This window comes from Natator depressus, chromosome 1 (assembly GCF_965152275.1).
Source record: "Natator depressus isolate rNatDep1 chromosome 1, rNatDep2.hap1, whole genome shotgun sequence".
Lineage (NCBI taxonomy): Eukaryota > Metazoa > Chordata > Testudines > Cheloniidae > Natator > Natator depressus.
This window is the reverse complement of record NC_134234.1, coordinates 220,782,928-220,804,946: the sequence shown is the minus strand read 5'-3', so window position 1 is coordinate 220,804,946 and position 22,019 is coordinate 220,782,928. Positions and strand designations below refer to the sequence as shown.

At 40.5% G+C, this 22,019-nt stretch overlaps 1 protein-coding gene across 1 annotated transcript in view; it reads right to left on the bottom strand.

Moving 5' to 3' along the window:
- Positions 1-22,019, bottom strand: part of LOC141975625 (potassium voltage-gated channel subfamily KQT member 1-like) — a 737,650-nt gene that overhangs the window by 576,527 nt on the left and 139,104 nt on the right. The window contains exon 11 of the mRNA XM_074936161.1: positions 832-946. Within this exon, the coding sequence (XP_074792262.1) occupies positions 832-946 (115 nt within the window). The remainder of the gene's footprint in view (positions 1-831; positions 947-22,019) is intronic.

Sequence of the window (22,019 nt, the reverse complement as noted above, 5' to 3'; positions counted from 1 at the left end):
CTGCAGAGTTGCCAATGTGCGGTGTGGTTCTATCAAATGGTATTGATGTATGCACTTGTGATACCAAAAGGTAAGCGATAGGATAAGCAATTTCAGGAAATCAGAATCCCTGCAATGGACACTGAGTGTAGACGTGCTCCTCAGGTCCTACCCAGTGACAGTTAGAACTGCATTAAATTATTCTACCCTCTAATTCTGGAAAGCGCTGTTTCCCTGTTAAGTATATCCACATAATTCCTTTATGAACATAGCTGTTTAATGAAGTGAGCTGTAGCTCACGAAAGCTTATGCTCAAATAAATTTGTTAGTCTCTAAGGTGCCACAAGTACTCCTTTTCTTATAGCTGTTTAAGTGTCTACACTACCTTTGGGGTAACATCCCACAAGTGCATTTCCTCTTGGAGGCAAACATTTCACTTCAATTGTCCTTTCAACAGTAGTTTCCTTCCTTTCAGGTCATGCCCACACACAAGTGTTTCATTATGACCTACAATGGACATTCAATGCATTCAGGGGATTTTGGAGATCAGACCCATTCAGAAACCTGCCTGAATTTATGAAGCGGCCCTTGAGAATCAGTCTCAGGAAACATTTTTACTGGACTCAAAAGATGAAGTCACAAACCAAAATCATCAGATCTCCTAACTATGGCTTAAAGAACAGTTTTTTCTGTCCCAATACATTATACTAGTAACAGCTCTTAGCTTTAAGCTAACTGCAAGTGTGTTAAAAAAAAAAAACACACGCAAAGAACTTCTATTCAGTATATAGCATTGTCCCCCACCATTAGCTGATGTTTATATTATCCAGTAAAAGCCATTATTCCACTTACTGTGCCACATCAGATACAACAGGCAGTGGTGACTCCTCTGATGTGAGGTCTATGTCATCGGTGAAGCTGTTGTCCTGTGACATTTCATTGCTGTTCCCTTCTAAGCGCCTTCTCACTAGACAAATAATTTAGAAAGAGCACAGTGCATTAGGGAGGCAGCATCTACAAATTCTTTCCCCTCACCCATGAACTTCCATAGTAAATCTTTTTTTTTTTAAAAAAAAGAGTCCCATTGTAAGACACTACATTTTTAGAGCAGGCGCAATGAATTGTTTGGATTATTATTACACACATGCCACATGCAAAAATACAAATGTACACATATGATATGGTACATACCAAGTGAGAACACACACACAGGGACCCTCTTACAGTTAAGCGTTTTTTTCTTGAAGACCACTTTCGCTCTAAGTGGAAGTTCACGACATGAAAAATTGCAATTTGGACACTGCAATGAATGAAAACAATTGGGGACTTTGATTTATTTTGCAATAAATAGTATTGCACTGCATCCAGGTTCTCTATAAGCCAAGTACTGGGTCCAGGAGGCTCCCAAGTGCCAGGCTTCACAGTCTCTGAATATTAGAAAAATCTTGCAGAGGAAATCATCACTCAGTGGCAAACGTACGCTGCTTACACAGCGTGTTGGATGCTGTGGAGACCATGAGCATGCACTGTTCTTCCCTGAGGTATGGCTGGGGAGTGGTGACAGGTTGCCAGAAAAAATGACAGCCAGTCAAAGAAATCTTAAAAGTCCTTGATCCCCTGTGCTCCCAGCTGACAGCTCACAAAGGGAACATGGAACTAAGAAACAGAACAAAGATATTGGGCCAAATACTAAATCTTCTCACCAGGATTAAGGTGTCATAAATATAAAGGGAAGGGGTTAAGAAGCTCTGATACAGTACTATAAAATCCTCTTACCTGTAAAGGGTTAAGAAGCTCAAGTAACCTGGCTCGCACCTGACCCAAATGACCAGTCAGGGGAAAAGATACTTTCAGATCTGGAGGGAGGGGAAAACGCTTGTGTCTGTCTGTGTGATACCTTTGCCAGGAACAGATCAAGGATGCAAGCCCTCCAACTCCTGTAAAGTTAGTAAGTAATCTAGCTAGAAAACGCATTAGGTTTTCTTTGTTTTGGCTTGTGAAATTCACTGTGCTGGAGGAAATGTGTATTCCTGTTTGTGTGTCTTTTTGTAACTTGAGGTTTTGCCTAGAGGGATTCTCTACGTTTTGAATCAGATTACCTGTAAAGTATTTACCATCCTGATTTTACAGAGGTGATTCTTTTACCTTTTCTTTAAAGAAAATTCTTCTTTTAAGAACCTGATTGATTTTTCCTTGCTTTTAAGATCCAAGGGTTTGGGTTTGTGTTCACCTGTACCAATTGGTGAGGATATTATTCTCAAGCCTTCCCCAGGAAAGGGGGTGTAGGGCTTGGGGGAATATTTTGGGGGAATAGGACTCCAAGTGGTCCTTTCGATGTTCTTTGTCTAAATCATTTGGTGGTGGCAGCATACTGTTCAAGGACAAGGCAGAATTTGTGCCTTGGGAAAGTTTTTAACCTAAGCTGGTAAAAATAAGCTTAAGGGTTCTTTCATGCGGGTCCCCACATCCGTACCCTAGAGTTCAGAGTGGGGAGGGAACCCTGACAGGAGGGAAGAAAGACTATCCACAAAAAATGAATATTGCAAGATGGGGATATGGGAGAGAGAAACCAATTCAGAATTTGTCTCTCCCCTCCACCTCCTATAATCACTTCTTATGGTCCCTCACTCAACCCCATATTAAATCAATGGTGCTAGAGTAGCAGGATGCAAGACAGGTTGCCAAAAAGGATAGAGACTCATTTGCACCGTGTAACTATCAATTTCTTGCTATACTTTTAATTTTAGCACTCAAATAGTTGAGACTGGCTAAAAGACATGTCCCATGTTATACGTTAAACAAAGACCTTTTCTGTGGTGGGTGGGAAGAACTATGTAGAGGCTGTATAGCACATAGGCTGCCCAAGCTCATTAACTGATATCCTTGAGAGCATTTTTTTTCAACATGGTGTCTATCAATAGGTTTATTCCCAGCCTGAATTTATGAACATAAGTATTATGGTGAAAGACTATCTTGTTTCGTGACCCCCACATATTCATGCCTTCAGGGAGGAAGAAGAAGAGGATATAGGAAATGTACTCAGTGCTAATGAAGATTAAGAATTCTGGGCTAATATTTCCATTCCCACTGATGGGGGCGGGGCGGGGGGGAAATGTGTAACAAACATTGTGCCAGTTTCATGGGGTAGAAAGCACATCACTATGTTGCCCACTTGTGGGCGAAGTCTGAGGCAGCCTGAAAGTAGTAGAGGGTAGAGCCTGACAACTTTGCAGAGCCTGAAAATCTGTAAGACATTTTGGAACAAAATGCAAATACCCCATAGATCTTGCTATATCCCTAAAGAAATAACGGCCAACTCTGAGCTTTCCAAGCACACCTGTTGCCCTTGTAGCAAGAAGTGGCTCATGAATCCACAGTCATGCTGGGGGAACCACTGGCAGCATTTTTCTTCAGGCAGTAGGAAATGGATATTTATTATAAGGCATGATCTCAGAACACAGTTGTTCTAAAATGTCCTACCTGATTGATAACCCCATAAATATGTCAATACATTACCACCATAAGCAGAGCTTTTCAGAAGCTACATTGCAAGTCCATTGCAGAGCCACTATTACCCCTTTTCGTGTACTCTTAGCCATACTTGTGTTTAGCTCCCTCCAGGTTGTTCAAAGAAGGATACATACTTCTCTAGCTTTCTGAATAACCAGCTCTCTGCTCCTTCCAGATTTTTAATACATGCGGAGACATTGGCTTCCTAGACTTAACATATACACAAATTTTCAAGACAATAGCTGTGTATGGAAAAGTTTAATTATTTCAGGCAATTTACTATGGGCCCATTTGTACAATCCTTACTCAAGTCTAACTCCTACTGACTTCAGTCCTCTAAATATAGCGCTATAAGCACTGTTTCTCTGAGATGACCTTTTTGTAGACTCGTGGTATTGTATTTTTTCGTGTTTTTCATTCCAGTCAAGAATAGTTAGAATTTTTCTATGATCTTTTGATAATCCATTTTCCTGCCTTCTTCTTGTACTTACCTTTTGAGTTTAATCTGCAATTGAAAACTGTTTGGAAGGAGAATGGTTTGGATTGATAGCACTATAATTTTCTTTAGGTGAAAAAAACTGATCATTTCGCTGCTTTCTTCAAGGCCAGACGAATATTAAGCATGTCATTTGAAGCAATAGGAAAAAAGGGAAAGTATATAAATAAGTTTATGATGACAAGAAATTAACTCTCTTTCAGTTAAACTAAAACTCTGCTGATTCACCAGCGTCAATCATGAAAACTTGAGGTTTAATTTGGTTAAATTATGAGTACATTATAACCTGATGCTGGTGAAATTAAAATATCCACATTTGTTTTCATGCACTTTTTGGATAGTTCTTTTGGATCTGTATTATAGCAGTACCCTGTTCCTCCAAAATATCTTGATGCATGAAAATGTCTCTCACTAATACAGCAACACAGAAGAGAGATTGGGATAACTGGCAGCTCTCCTGTTATTTTTAAATTTCTGAACAAAAAATATCCACAAAAGTCCACATAATTCATTACGGATGAAGGTTGCCACAAGTTGACTTGTGAACCCTTGTGCTCGGTTTTGGCCTGCTGATTACACTTTAGACACACCTGCTATAAAAAGACATGGAATTCTGACATTTTATCATGTACTGCATCAAAAAGCAGTAACACCACTTCAGATATTACAGTCTTCCTCAATCCAGGCAACAGTTTTTTTTTTTTAATTTAACATAGAATCTGTTAATAGCCAGAGCTTCCGTAGTTATTTTCAAAGTTGGTCTGTCTGTCAGGTCTTGATATTCTTTTGGCCTTACCCAATCTAGTGCATGCATTGGTAAAGACATATGGAAATTGATTCTAGTGGTATGATAGAGCAACATTTTATGCCACTATTTTCAAATGACACATGACTTATTAACTTGGTGGTTAAAAATCTTCTCTCTTTACATATATCTGTATTCACAGTTACCAGAAGTATTTAATGTTGTGATGGATTTGGAGCTGCCCTGTAGTAATTTATTAATACTTTATGTTGGCCTGGTTACTAGAATAAAGAAAAGGAGTACTTGTGGCACCTTAGAGCATTGGATGCATTCGATGAAGTGAGCTGTAGTTCACGAAAGCTTATGCTATAATAAATGTGTTAGTCTCTAAGGTGCCACAAGTACTCCTGTTCTTTTTGCGAATACAGACTAACACGGCTGCTACTCTGAAACCTGTCGTTACTAGTATAGTGTCTCTTATATGAATATACTGGTTTAACTCGGGAGAGGTCTTTCTGGACAACAGGCAGGAAAAAGAAGAATCGCTCCACAAAGCTTACTACCAGCAAACATTTAGCTCCCAAGGAGCAATGCAAGAACTTTGATGATTCTGTCTTTGCTTCTCCAGTCAACCTACAAAGCTAGGTTTGATGAGGAAAGGCCAAAGCCCAAGAACAGCGGAGATGGCTAGGCCACCATCATGCAGTACTCTCACTGATAGCACTCTAGCTATATTAGACATGCATGTAGACTGTTTTAAAATCCTTTTTCTCTAATGCTTTATTCCTACTGCTATATAAAACTTTTGTTTTAAGTAAGCTGTTCAGTCACTACATACCACTACTCCCAAAGGGAAGAAATGCAGGTGTCCATACTCAGTCAGACTCACTGGATAAGCTTGGTGGATACGCAGACTACTACAGCCCATGTCCATGGCCTAAGAGTGGGAGAACTGCAAATTTCCTTGCTGGGATAGGTAAATGTCTGAAGCATGGCACCGGAGGGTGTGCACTCAAACACACCTCAAAGGAGATGGAGGTGCAGCTAACGCTGTAACTGCGAAATATATTTTAAGAATTTAGACTACCTAACACTTTAAAAAGCACTACTACCCAATGTTCATTTCAATCAAACATAGGGCCTGACTTTCACCTGCAATTCAAATAAATGGGAGTTGCAAGAGCTCAGCACCACTGAAAATCAGGTGTACAATTCTTTGAATATTCATCAACAGTTTGTCTTTAAAACAATACAGTAGGTGTTTGCTTCATTTATTTCATGCAAAAAACATTGAAAGTATCTATGGACATATATAAGTTTACTTAAATCATTTTGACCTGAAGCAACAAAATTTGTCAAAGCTACTAGTGATCCAAACAAGTCCTATGGAAGTTCTCTTCTGCATATTTTAATGTTGATGCTTCTAGAAAACTTGGCACAAACAACCGAGAGCAGATCTAAATAGAAGGGACTAACTTGGAAAACATTGCCATGAAGAAACAATTCAATTCAACCAAGAACCACCATATGCATACTACCAAAGAAAAAGAAGTGACTGTCCATAAGAAAACAAAGTGAAACACTAATTCATCACCACTTATGAATGTAACTGGTTTAAAGTGAGCAGAAATGAGAAAGGCAGGTCCTCTTAGAAAATTAAAGTTGTCAGAGTCTCAGGTTCATCCTATGGCACCAGTTGGTTGACCTATCTTCAAGCTAAACACTAATGCATTTCATATCAATGCTGAGGAATGGAAAATCCATAGTACACATGCTAAGGACTGAAAATGAAGGCCTGGACAACAGAGTTCTAAAATGACATAACTGAACATTGCTAGCAGGACAGAAAACTGGAAGATAATTTGACTTACATCTGACTCAGACCTGCATTTAACCAGAGCTACTTTAAACTATATTTTTAGGGAAAAACAAAGATTTCTGGAAATAGAATTTCTGTGCCCTTCTAGCATTACTGCTGTGGCTGCTCCAAAGGAGCTCTATAGAATGTGACCTGCCAGTTTTGCACTTGTTCTGATGAGCCACGTTTCTATAAGCAAAGATTCCATTCATTGATCACGGTCTTAAGAAAAAGCAACTGACGGATGCTGCAATGTATGAAATATCTTAAGGAATCACACAAGTATTTAGGAGTAGCCATTTTCAGACCCCACAGAAGCAGCATCACCTGTGGCCACAGACAGAGGGTGTGGTATGGCCTTGATACAAGGAAGGGTTTCTCCTCACAAAAAGCTATTAGGATTTGAAATAGTCTATCAAAGGGAGGGTAAGTCATGGCCTAAGCGTATTCAAGGGAAGAACTGTTCTGTTAGCACCCCACAACACACTCTTGGGTATCTCTACTGATTTAGGAGATGGCTGGATATACAGGTAGTAACTGTGGCCAGAAAGATTTTCTTCTTTCTGCATTGAGTAAGAAGTGTCCAAGCTTTTCTTTTCAGTGCAGACTTTTCTATGGTTATTCACAACCTTCTCAGCTCAAAATTAAACTCACTTTGCATACTATGTGTTAGGACCACTTGGAAGCTGAAAGTTAGTGCAGAATACTGGTGCCTGCTTATTAAACTGTGCTTTGATGCAGGGAGCACATTGCACTCTGCTCTGTAATCTGCACTGCTTCTAATAAGTTTTTTTTTTCGGTTGAGTTCAAGGTGTTCATCTTCATGTATAAAACAGTAGGCATCTGGGGCATATCTATGTGACAGATTGCCTTTCTCCCTGTATGCTAGATTTGCAGTCAGCCAAGGCACTCAAGCTGTAGCTCCCTCAGGTTAAAAGAAAAGTTCTTGCCCAGGGAGTATAATACAGTAGCCTGCCCTCTGCCTTCTGAATCTCTCTAGGGTGCCACAACTTATATAGCAACTAGATGTATCATATCACCATATGATATTTTAATATCAGTTTCATTTCTGAGCAATAGCTGTTCACCCCATAAGGAAAAAGTGCAAATCTTTTCCAAGCTCAATTTATTCCACTTCCTATACCCATCAGATGCCAAGGGGGATGCCAGGACAATTTCTCCAGATGCTGGGAGGGCCTAGTGTTGTATCCAAGAACAGCTCTCTCAAAACCAAGAATCAGTGTGAATTTAAGAAGCCTCTTACTGGGAGAAACTAGATCCTCTCTGTTCTGAGTGGGTCACTGGGAAGCAGTACTATGAGGCTCATAGTATTTAGCAGTTATATTATATGGTTCCCTAATGCTCTCAGACGAACTGCAGTCTTCTATATCAGAAACATTCAATTCATGCAGAGTCAGGCAGTGCAGGTTAGTGTTCTGTACAATATTAAGCCACAGCTAGGCAAATCAGTTTTTTATCCTTGTACCCTAACATTTCCCCTGTGGGTTTGGGGACAGAATAGGCCCACTGCTCTTCCTGCATGTCGTAAGAGGCAACAAAAAGGGGGCTGCCTGGAGAGGAATGGGCTCCACCAGGTTATAAATTTGTCCAAGACAACAGATGATGAGCAAGTCAACCATGTCCATACCGGATTGGTTGCAGCCCGGGTTAGTAATGACCGTGCCACCTGTCTCCCACCAGGATGGATGCAACAAGTGTGCTACTGGTGTAACCCCAACAAAGAGGATCGGTGGAAGAGATAACATCACCATAGCCACATGGAATGTAAGGACATTGAGACAAATAGGGAGGTTGAAAGAACTCATGTATTAAATGGAACAATACACCTGGCACTGGGTCACATGAAGATCTTCTGACGACCAAGAAGGCGGCATTTGACAGAGTATGGCATGAAGCTCTCTGAGCAACCATGAAGAATTACAACGTTGGTCGTAAGCTTATTCTTACCATTAAACAACTGTATACCAAGGCCAGCAGCGTAGGTCTCGTCAGTGGCACAATAGGAGAGTGGATTCACACCACTGTTGGAGTCCAGCAAGGCTGCCTTCTTTTGCCCACACCGTTCAACATCAACTTGGAGCGTGTAATGACTGATGCCCTAGAGTATCACTTATGGACAGTGAGCATTGGGGGGCAAACAATCTCAAATCTTTGGTTCGCTGATGACATTGACGGCCTGGCAAGCAGCGAAAATGAACTTGCCAACCTTGTGAAATGATTGGATGAAACCTCCACAAAATACAGCATGGAAATCAGTGCAGAGAAAAATCAAGCTAATGACATACAAATGTGATGGGATCAGCTCACATATCACTGTCTGGACAAGAGCTGGAGACAGTGAAACAGTTCAATTATTTGGGGGTAATCATCACTGATGAAGGATCAAAGGCAGAAATTCTGGCAAGAACTGCGCAAACAGCAGCAGCAGTGGCAGCAAAGCTAAAGCCAATTTGGAGGAATTAGAATATCTCCCTGGAATCCAAACTGAAACTGCTGCACACATTGGTCATCTCCATTTTTCTGTATGTGTGCGAGACACAGATCCTTACAGCAGAACTTGAACGGAAAATACAGGTAGTAGAGATGAGATGCCCAGGATTTTACAGAAGTATCTCCTACTTCGACCATGTCACTAATGAAGAGGTCCACAACATCACCACCCAGTGCACTGGGTCATATGAAGATCTCCTGACGAACATGAAGTGCAAGCTGAAGTGGTACGGCCATGTAATAAGATCATCTGGCCTATCCAAGATCATCCGGCCTATCCAAGATCATCCTCCAAGGGACAGTACAGGGGAAGAGAAGAAGAGGTAGACAGAAGAAGAGATGGATCGACAACATAAAAGAGTGGACAGGAATGGACTTCGCATAGACTCAATCACTGACACACAATCGTGAGGGTGGAGACAATTGGTTGATTACTCATCAACAACCAATGCGGTTATGGGAGTGATGATGATGATGAACCCTAACATTAAAAGCAATTTTACACACTGTTGTCACTCTAAGACAGAAAGTGACCCCTTTCTCTGAAATATTAGCCCTCTAATCCTTAAATTTTTCCATTCTATACAATCAAAACTTTCAGTAATAAATTCAAACTTCACATCACCTGCATTAAAAATTTATCATAAAGATCGTTGTCATAGTTATGAACAGTTATCTTTTTGCCCAGAAATGCTCTTTTCAGAAATGATTAATTTGCTATATTGCAAGATGACTATTTTTTATTGTGTGGACTTCCAAAATTCGCTTCGAAGTAAGTGTTCGCTCAAAGCAAAAGTCAGAATAGAAAGATAAAAATATTTTCTGTGTCAAGAAGTCATGAGCTTCTAAGCAACTAAATAGTTCATCAGAATCACTCATGATAATGCTTCAATTTTGAAGAAATACAAAATATTAAAATACCTTCAACATGTGATAGTGATGCTACCCAGGAATAAAATCTGAAGTTGTAAACTCCAGCTACCAAATATAGATAGCTCATAACAGTTGTAACTCAAGCCTAAGGAATTGTATCCTCTATTTCATTTTACTTTAACCAGTTTTGCTCCTCAAGAGTGGTCTTACAGGCACAAACTATTGTTATGTGGTGGTTTTTGTTTTGTTTTTTGGGGGGGTTGTTTTATTTTGATTTGTTTGTTTTTGAGTTCCATTCCAAATGCTATCAAAAGTATAAAGGAAGCATGGCAGAAGTAGCAGCTTAGTTTAAGAGTTCAAGGTATTCCTCTGAGCACGACCATAGGAAGAATAATGATTTGAAAACATACAATATCCAGTGCAACAAGCATACTATGAGAAATGTCAATGTATAGTCTGAACTGTGGGCCTTAATTACTGCTGCTACATTCTATGAAACTTTATTTTAAAAAAAGGGGTGCGGTGAGAAAGAAATCAACTTTTTTCTGTACATCTTTTCCCATCACTTCTGATCACTAAACAATGAGTGTGTATTATATATGTTGGACAAGCCTCTCTCAGGTCCCATGCTTTTATATATCAAAGTCAGTCACCCATTGCTTAAGAATCCAGGTGCGTTTACACCAACATAAATTAATCTACTAATCATACTTCAAACATTAAACTTCCACATTTCTAGGCTGGAAAAAAGACATATCCCGAATTTACAACTAACCCAATAAAAAGTATGAATACAAAGACAACATCTCCACTCAACAGCCAGAGTCATTCTTAAATGCATCATCCCTCCCAAAAAACCCTCTCTCTGGAAAAGGTTAACAGAGGGGGGATTTTTTCATAGACTTGAAATCCAGGAGGGCCCACTTTGATCATCTAGTCTATCCTCCTGTGTAGCACAGATCATACAAGTCCCAAAAATTATTCCTAGAACATATATTTTACAAAAACATTCACTCTTGATTTAAAAATTGTCAGTGATGGAGAATCCACCATGACCTTTGGTAATTTGTTCCATATGGATCCATGACCCTGGGTAACTGGACCATTCCCTTTCAGAGACAACAGGGAAGAAAATTTCACAATCCTCCCCTATTGTTGGGCAGAGATCTTCCGTTATGATGCCCCAATCGAGTGTCTATGACATCACACAGTTTGCTATGCTGAAGACAATCTGATGTCTCCCACACTGGATTGGGGCACCACTGAACAAATCAGGCAGGAATAAGAGGCTGATGATAAAGAGGAAAACTTCTATTTACGCACAAAGAGAAATGAGGGCAGGAGGAAAGGAAGGGAAAAGGAGAAAGAAAATATCTGCTAATTAAGTTTAGGTAGAATTATGTATTCTTTGGTATTAAATATTCGGTTTAGATTCAGTTAATATATAAATCCAGCTCCAGCCAAAATATTCACAATGGCCAATATATATCCAGTCCTGCTCACTGGCTGCTACTTTTTTCTACTTGCTGTGCCAGCTCCCAAGAAAATCAGATTCACCAAAAACCAGAGGCAAGCTGAAAGGTAATTTGAACCATTATCAGATAGATTATTAAACTTGTTAAAGTCTGCTCTCATTTTGTAATGGCTGCTTAAGTTTTGTAAAAGACCATCTGTACCAAGTATACCCAAGACATGAACACCAAAGAACTTGAGTGCAGGTGGACATTTGGAGAAATGGAAACAGAGGCACATGAATGGCAATGGGGTGCAAATCTGAGCCAGCTTAATTACACACAAAACATGTACTGTCACATCAATAATCAGTCCCTCAAGACATATATGATGGTGTGTGTACACACTGTTCCTTGTACCTGGTGATGCGGGACAGCTTGCAGCACAGATGGATAAAGATGACCAGGAAAGCTGTCGACCTGCATGCAAAAAACAGGGCCAGAAAAGGCCAGACAGGAAGCAGAGAATAAGCTAAACTAATGCTCAGCCAAAGCACAAAGCAGATTAACATTCAGAGAGCAGTAGTGAGGATAAGGTATCTTTCTCTCTCTCTCTATTAGGGGTTAAGCTGAAAACAGGTATTTTATTACAGAACACTATAAAAAAGGGACTTTGAAGACCAACAGTAAATTCCAATCCACTCCTTCAATGCTGCTTTTGTTTTCATGTCACTCTTACCTACTTGATTTTTGCTTATTTTCCCCCTATGGGAAAAGGGCTTTATATTACTGCTAGAAAAAATATTACACATAAAAAATTGTTCTGAAACAAAATAACCTGTGAAAGAAAAGTAACAAGATACCATTTTATAATATGTGATGTATTTTTACCAGCATGAGTACTTAGCAAGAACTGACCCAATATAAACAGCAGGTTTTTGAGCCAAAGCATGACTGGCTTTCTGATACATACACAGTTGTAATGGCAACAAAATGCAGTTTCTTTACATTTGTCCTGGAAATATTATGGCTTTATATTCTAAAATAGTAGCATCTTTACCTTTTACTGGACTCGGTCAAAGTTAGTATGGTAGATCATAACATTAGCTTACTGTGACAACTGTCCCATTTCATAAGCCTTAATGTAAGGATTCTAACCCCTTTTTCAGACTGTTTCTTCACATTATTTAAACGTATTAAGATTGAGAACAAACTTCCATGGTTTATAACCTACTACACATATATAGTGATAGGAGATGAAATGAGTTTACCAATTTGTTTCCAGCGAGTAAGATTTTCAAAAGCACCTAAAACTGACGTAGGAGCCTAAGCCCAATTTTCAAACATGACTTAGGCTCCTTAGGCCCATAGACTTTCAGTGAGATTTAGAATAAGTCACTTGGACATTACTGAACATGTTACCCAATATGTACATTTTGGTTTTATTATTATTGTTATATAGTGTGGCTGGAATTTACAGTTTAAACGAACATGTATCTGGGATCCTAGAAGAGCTTCTATACAGGAGAAAACTGTCAAGGCAGCTTGTGTGTAAAGTCCAACACCAACCCCCACAGCACCCACCTAATTTAAGGGTATCTCAGTATAGTATGAAGGTAGTATAAATTGTGGTAAACTATACTAAAGTGAAAGCCCTTGTTTGCGACCAAACACTAATGTTATAAGCTGCCTACTAATATTTAGCTCAAAAGTTAGTCTAAAAACTTTTTATACTATTGCACCTACTGCTCAATGTAGCTAGTATCTATAAAATAGGACTATAAAAAATTTCCAAGTGTGGGGATGGGCCCGGCCAGCACATAGAATCATAGGACTGGAAGGAACCTTGAGAGGTCATCTAGTCCAGTCCCCTGTACTCAAGGCAGGGGTAAGTATTATCTAGACCAGTGGTTCTTAACCTTTACTGCAGCCTGCACCCCTTTGGTTCTCAAAATATGTTCTCGTACCCCTTATCAAAAATCGTTGAAGTAGGTCAGTTCTTTAAACCTAGATATATCATAACTATAGAATGAAAGAGAATTATATATTTTAATTTCACAGTAAAATTACTAAACTTTTAAAAGTGTGTAACTTTTCATGTATCAGTTCATTGACTCTTCTGCTGTTGTTTTTGTTCAATGATGTTCGAGAAACGAGTAACCTTTTTTTGAAATAGCCAAACGCATGTCATCACTTGCATTTAGGCGGTTTCTGGCCTTTGTTTTGATGCGTAAGAGTGATAAAAATCCTACCTCACACAAGTATGTAGTCGCAAATGGCATGAGGATCTCCAGCGCTGTCTTCGCCAGTTGTGGAAACGGTGCTAGTTGAGCACACCACAAATTCTCAAGCTTCATTGTCTCAAACTCCATTCGGATTCGGCCATTGGCTCATAAGTCAATGAGATCATCTTTCATCAAATCACTATCGTTGATAGAATCCAGGTTAAAAAGAAATGGATCCAGTATCCATTTCTTTGCCACATCAAGATCTCCAGTGGAAAAATATCCTTGGAAAGAGTCATTCAACTGTTGCAAATCCTTTGTCACTTCAGTTGCGATGGTCATTCCTTCATTTTCTAAAACAACTGTTTCTTCAAGAAAAGTAGTTGTACTTACGTGCCTGTGCTTAATTTGTGTTTTCGATGCTTTACAGTCTAAAAAATCTGCATGTCTCGCACCTCCAGAGGGAGCGTGCACCCCAGGTTAAGAACCACTGATCTAGACCATCCCTGACAGGTGTTTGTCTAACCTGCTCTTAAAAATCTCCAAATGATGGAGATTCCACAACCTCCCTGGCAATTTATTCCGGTACTTACCCACCCTGAAAGTTAGGTTTCAGAGTAGCAGCCATGTTAGTCTGTATCCGCAAACAGAAGAGGAGTACTTATGGCACCTTAGAGACTAACAAATTTATTTGAGCTAATGTCCAAGCTAAACCTCCCTTGCTGCAATTTAACCCCATTTGCTTCTTGTACTATCCTCAGAGGTTAAAACAAAATCTCCCTCCTCCTTGTAACAAACCTTTTACGTACTTGAAAACCGTTATGTCCCCCCCTCAGTCTTCTCTTTCTAGACTAAACAAACCCAATTTTTTCAATCTTCTCTCATAGATCATGTTTTCTAGACCTTTCATCATTTTTGTCGCTCTTCTCTGGACGCTCTCCAATTTGTCCACATCCTTCCTGAAATGTGGCGCACCCAGAACTGGACACAATACTCCAGTTGAAGCCTAATCAGCGTAGGGCAGAGGGGAAGAATTACTTCTTGTCTCTTGCTTACAACACTCCTGCTAATATATCCCAGAATGATGTTCTTTTTTTACAACAGCATTGCACTGTTGACTCATATTTAACATGTGATCCACTATGACACCACAGATCCCTTTCCGCAGTACTCCTTCCTTGGCAGACATTTCCCATTTTGTATGTGTGCAACTGATTGTTCCTTCCTAAATGGAGTACTTTGCATTTGTCCTTACTGAATTTCATCCTATTTACTTCAGACCATTTCTCCAGTTTGTCCAGATCATTTTGAATTTTAATCCTATCTTCCAAAGCACTTGCAACCCCTCCCAGCTTGGTATTGTCCGCAAAACTTTATAAGTGTACTCTCTATGCCATTATCTAAATCACTGATGAAGATATTGAACAGAACCGGACCCAAAACAGAACCCTGCGGGACCCCACTCAATATGCCCTTCCAGCATGACTGTGAACCACGGATATGTACTCTCTGGGAATGGTTTTCCAATCAGTTTTGCACCCACCTTTTAGTAGCTCCATCTAGGTTGCATTTCCCTAGTTTGTTTATGAGAAGGTCATGTGAGACAGTATCAAAAGCTTTACTAAAGTCAAGACATACCAGGTCTACCGCTTCCCCCCTATCCACAAGGCTTGTTACCCTGTCAAAGAAAGCTATCAGGTTGGTTTGACATGATTTGTTCTTGACAAACCCATGCTGACTGTTACTTACCTTCTAGATGTTTGCAAATTGATTGCTTAATTATTTGCTCCATTATCTTTCCAGGTACAGAAGTTAAGCTGACTGGTCTTCAATTCCCCGGGTTGTCCTTATTTCCCTTTTTATAGATTGGCACTACATTTGTCCTTTTCCAGTCCTCTGGAATCTCTCCTGTCTTCCATGACTTTTCAAAGATAATCGCTAATGGCTCAGATATCTTCTAAGTCAGCCCCCTTTAGTACGCTAGGATGCATTTCATCAGGTCCTGGTGACTTGAAGACATCTAACTTGTTTAAGTAATTTTTAACTTGTTCTTTCCCTATTTTAGCCTCTTCTGAGCCTACCTCATTTTCACTGGTATTCACTATGTTAGACGTTCAACCACCACCAACAACCTTCTTGGTAAAAACCGAAACAAAGAAGTCATTAAGCACCTCTGCCATGTCCACATTTTCTGTTAGTGTTTCCCCCCCTCACATTGAGTAACGGGCCTACCCTGTCCTTGATCTTTCTCTTGCTTCTAATGTATCTGGAGAATGTTTTCTTGTTACCCTTTATGTCTCTAGCTAGTTTGATGTCATTTTGTGCCTTGACCTTTCTAATTTTGTCCCTACATACTTCTGCTACGTGCATGACTACATCTCAGTCATTGCCTACTGGTTCTGCTACAGCACTCAACTGGTTACATAAAACTCTAGTACCCAATAACCAGGCAATTTTAGAAAAGTATTTGTTAATGAATTAAATGGGACAATCCTGATCATCTCCTCAAGTGAAATTCCCATTAATTCAATGGAAATTTTGCCTGAGTAAGGTCTGTAAGACTGGGCCCTAAAACACAACTCTCTCTTTAGTTCATCAAGTCACATATTCTCCATCTGCTGGAAGATAGAAAAGAGGCAGCAGTTCTCAAGCTAGGAAGTCCACTCACTAAGTAGTGATGTCACAAAGTTTTGCTTTATTTCCTGTCTCCATCTTGTGGTAGGAGATTATATTAATCCACTGCTTTGACTAGTGTTTTGAACATAGTCTTTGGAGCGATTAAAACAATTTCAGAAGATATGTAGCTGGGCATAGATGCTAATTTATTTAAAATCAGGAATGAAATTATTCCAAGTCTTCTCTTTTTGGAGAACACAGGAAGTTCCATATGAAAATCAGACCAATGGCCTACCTAGCCCAGGGGTTCTCAGATGTGCTTCTAATGAGAATATCTTAATAGAAAGATGGTCTCATGAATCTACTTATACCATGAGATTGTCTCTCTTCCTGTTTATAATGTGACCCACCTGCTGTTCCATTGGCACCTAAAGCACCACACTGTGGCAACTTACTTACAAGGTAAAGCAATTAGGAAAGCCTTTAACGTACTACTTTTAAAATATTTTAGCAGCTGGAAGGAGAGCAAGCACAAGTGACAAGCCGGCTCTTTTCAGTCCACCAGCAAGTGCTGCATGGATTGTTAATTGTTTACAGACCACAGATTGAGAACCAGTGATCTAAGCTAACAACATATAACCAAAAATGGCTAGTACAAGGTGTCAGGGAAAGTGCAAGAAGTTACATAATAGACAATTATGGAATAACCTGCCTGTAAGAGAAGTTTTAATTACAGCTGTTGGGCTTGTGTCCTAAAACTATAAGGGTTTATATCCCTAATAAATGTTCATCTTATGTGGTTTTGGGTATTTTCATTATCCATCTAATCCTTTTTGAAGCACTCTAAGCGCTAATCCTCAATTATACATTGTGACCTTGAGTTCCACAGGTTAAGTATGTGGTGTAAAAAGCAGTTTCTTCTTTACTTTTCAATTTCCCTGGCAACCAGCGGGGCTGATTACAGTGGGCTGGAGGGAGGAATGTCCACTTCCCCCCCACCCCACCAAATGTTTTTGCACTTACTCAAAGGTCCACAGGTCTTGGAAGGCCATGCATGGCCACTTTTAAGCAGAGGTCCCGTACTAAATCAATACAGATGCTGCCAAAGTCGTCCGGCTGCATAGTCAGAATGCCACTTATATGTGGCTTGACTGTCCCTCCATACAGACAGAAGGGCAGCCAGGCCAAATGATGTTGCAGCTTGGCACATGGGAAGTCAGAGCACAGGAGAGCTGCCGAGAACTCAATTTCTGTCAGCAGTGGCTCATGCGCTCTGTGGGTAAGAGAGAGGGTAGACTCAGTGGAGCTAAGCAAGATCTGACTTCCCAGAGGAAGGGAGAAGCAGGGACTGGAACAGGCAGGGTGCCTGCCAGGAGGGGCAGGGATTGCAGCTTCCCTCACCCCGCTGCCCAAATATCGGAATTGGCACCACTGTTTGCCACACCTTGTTCTAGTATTACAAACTCACTATTAATCTCAAGTAGGCAGTGGCGTATTCACGCTAAGCAGAATATGAGACATAGACAAAGAGTATGCTTTTAAAAAAAGAAATTCATGGTGCTGTGTACCACATTCTGCTGTCAACATTTTAGGGATGGCCTACATCCACACCAGCTGAGATGTAAATTCTATTGCACACCAGCTGTTGTACAGTAACTAGCCTTTGTGGACCCTGCTGGAAAACATTAAAAGTTCCCTACTGCATGCTAATGTAGTCCCATTTCAAACAGCACTACTTTAATGGACACTAGGGAAGTTTTACTGTGCACCACCAGGGTGCACATGGGCCAGTTAGTGTGCAGCATACTAGTGCACGTTAGAATTTACACCTGAGCCTGTGTGGACTAAGGCGCCATCTAGACATGCCCTTAGATAAACTTCAACAGGATATAACATCTGGTATCACAGGTAGCCAATTTAAATCAAACACTTAAAAAGCATGTTACACAGGAAATTAGACACTACTATTCACTTTAGTCTTTCTATCATCTTTTGTCCATATAAATGTACAGACGAAGTTACACGCTGACTTGCATACCACAGAATCATAATTCCTCACATATGTGGTGGGATGGCACGGCGTTTAAATAAGCACACAGAATATAACTCCAAATCATTAAGGCATGCTGCATCTGAACACTGGCAGAGAGCAAATAATAAAATACACCCTTGAATTAGTATGAAGATGCTTTGAACCTACCTGATTGCTTGAACATCCTCGTAAGACCTAGTGGGCAAGAAGGGTGCAATGTACATATAAAGGCATTTTCTGTAGAATCATGAAATTTAAGATTACTGTGAAAAAGGTGTTCAAATACAAAATCAGCCTCAGATTTTTACAACACAAGCATAGACAAAATTATAATCCATATGAAATGATTTATGTTCTCTTTCTAGTTCCCAGTGAACATTAAACGCCCATATCACTGGAACTGCATTTGAATCGGAAGTGGCTGACAGGCAAGCTTGTTTGTAGAATCAGAAGAGAGGTCAAGGACTGATTGGACATGGAGACTTAAGTATCTGCTCTCACCCAGATAGGATCCTCCAGAAGAGGATGGAGGAACATAAATGAAGCATGCACTGCTTGTGCTCTAGCTCTATCTACACAGAAAGCAGACTTAAATTTCCAATGCTATCAATGCTGTACCTTTCAAAAAGATTTTCCATGTAATTTTTGCCTGCCCATATTAACCTTCTGATTAAAAAAAAAAAAGTTGTGTGACAATAACGCATATTGATTATACAATGGCATGACAACTGCAAAGACAAGAGCATGGACTACAGCAACAAGCTAATTCTATTCCAATAGCCTTACCTTCTAGATTTCTGATTATGCTATGCCCAGTCCCAATTTATCCCTTCTCATCCCAAAGGCCAGCAATGCATGGATGCAGCAGTGTGTTGAAGGACATCAAAGGACTGGTTTACAATATTAAAAACTACACACGTCTGGCAAAAGGTGTCAGCTACGTATAGTTTAACTGCATGCATAGGCCAGGTTAAGTGGTGTTCATCCGGGCCAATGCCAGAGAGGTATGTTTAGGACTTGCTCCCATGAGGCATGTTTTTCTGAAATTGTGCTAAACATGGCCTGTTGTAGTTGTGATGGAATTGGAGCTGTTCTGTAATAATTTATTAATACTATACGTTGGCCTGGTTATTGGAATTTCTATTGTATGGGTTAAATCAACAGGGCCGTAAGGAAAAACAAACAAGAAAGGAAAACACTAACTCAAGGTAAACCTCCCCTCAGCATACACTTGAGGGTTATTATGAGACAGTGGCTCTGAGGACTCTGGCTTTGCCTCCTGCTGATCCTACCAGACTTGTTTAGTCCAGAAGTGCCCAGAGTCTGGGAACACAGAAGAGGAAAAGAATTATGGCAGATTCAAAAGGGTGTGTGTGACATTCTATACCTTGGGAGAGCGTCCCGGAACCCCCATATTCCTCATTTTTATATAATCATGGTCTTACATATAAAGCATGCCTTGTACGGTATCAGGGGAAAGGTTATAATCTGCTGAAAGTCATTTCTCCATACATACATATCATTAATGCATATGAAGTTATGAGAATTGTGTTGTATGGTTGTCACTAAAACATGCTGTAAACTGGGGAATCAGCCAGATATTAGCTTCCCAGAGGCAACAGCAAGGAAAGTAACCAACGCCCAGGGGTATCAATCAACCCATCAACAACCATTGCCCAGCAAGGGAGCTACAATGCAATGACTCATCTGCATGAGGCCACACCAGGGGAATTGCTCAGCCTTGCCTGGAGACTGATCAATGCCCCCAGACATGCCTGGACTTATGTTTTCCAAGCACATGGACTGAGGTTATAAAACAGACACAGCGGCCACATGCGGGAACCTTCTCCTGCCCCCACCTACAATGCAAGCAACTAAGACACTGAGAAGAAGACAAGACTCCAATAGAGGAGATTGGCCCAGGTTTAAGGAACAAATGTGTGTATTAAGGACTGCATTACCCAGTGGTGTGAGAAAAACTGCTTAATCTAGATGTTGCCCAATCTAATAGGGTTGAGAGTTTAGACTGCCTGCTTATATTTTATTTCTTTTGGTAACTGACTTTTTGCGTATCCCTTAATATCACTTAAAATCTAACTTTTCAGTCAATAAATTTGGTTTACTGTTTATCTTTACCAGTGAGTTTGTATGAAGCGTGTGGCAAATCTGTTCAGGTTTTGCAAAGGCTGGTGTATGTCCACTTTCCATTGCTGAAGTGGTGAACCAATTAATAAATCTGCACTGCCCATTTTGAGCAGTGCAAGACGGTATATTCCTGAGCTACAGTGCTGGGAGGATTTGGCTCTGGTGCCTCTCTCTGTATGATTCAGGGAGCATTCATGCAATCTAGCTGGCTGTGGGGCTCCACATGCTGTTGTCCTGAGCTATCACAGCTCCTGGAGGGATTTGCTGCTTCTCACAATGCTTTGCTAGTGACACACAGCCCAGGCTGGAGAGAGTTAAAGGGGCCCGGTGGTCTCACAGTCCCAGGTTGCAACCCGGGAATCCCATCACAGTGCGTCTCTCTCAAAAGAGGGGGAAGTTGTTTGGGGGAACCAGACTAAGACACAGGTACCTGCTGTGCTGTCTGAAGAAGTTAGGTTTGCCTAGGTTACCATCAGGGGATGGTAAGACTTCAGGTAAAATAGACGTGTATAGACTTCATGTTGTTTTAGAATCTTTTCTCTTATGCATTGTTCCTATAAATAAATAATTGCTTATGATTTTAAGAAGGCTCTTTTGTGATTGTATATCACTGGCCACAGACTCCTCAAACAGGGAAAAAAAAACAGGTTCAGACATGCTGGGCAAGCATGGTGGATACACAGGGTATGCCTACACTGCAATTAAATACCCACAGCTGGCCCATGTCAGCTGACTCAGGCTCACAGGGCTCAGGCTGCAGGGTTGTAAAATTGCAGTGTAGGCATTCAGGCTCAGGCTGGAGTGTGAGTTCTGGGACCCTGAAAATGGAGGAGAATCCGAGAGCCTGGGTCCCAGCCCTGGCCTGAAAGTCTACCCCATAATTTTACAGTCCCACAGCCTGAGCTGAAGTCAGCTGACATGGGCCACACATGGGTGTTTAATTGCAGTGTATACCTGCAGGATAACATAGCCCAGGGCCCAGTCTCAGAGTGGGAGAACTGCATGATTCCATCATGGGATAGGTAAAGGCACAAGGCCTAATACCTGCAGGGGTACACTCAGAGGGCAGAAATGGAGCTAGCCCTGTAATAGTGACATATTGGTGGTAATAATGGGATCGTGACAGTGGGGAAGTTGCAATAAATGACAACAGCAATAAAACAAAAAGGAATTGCTTATTCTTAGAGCTTCCAATTTTCAGTTTTAACCAACACACACCACTGAAACAAAAGAAAGACAGAAAGATGTTTATCCAACAAAACACCAGAATGAAGACACCAGCAATGGTTACCTGAATCCAAGGGTTTGTCTACACAGAGCAGCTGCACATTAACAGGTCAGTTTAAGATCCTGCTGGTGCGCAGTAAATGTTCTCTAGTGCTTTTTAACTTAGTGCTGTTTCAAACAGCACACATTAAAGAGCACTTGGGAACATTACAAAGAGATTACTCATTACAGCATATACAAAGATAGCCCCTGGAATACCTGATTTTTGGACAGCTACATAAAAAAAACCCTCAAAAAGTGTTAAAAATAAACCCTGCAACATGAAATAAGCAGCTCTGAGAAACAGAAGCA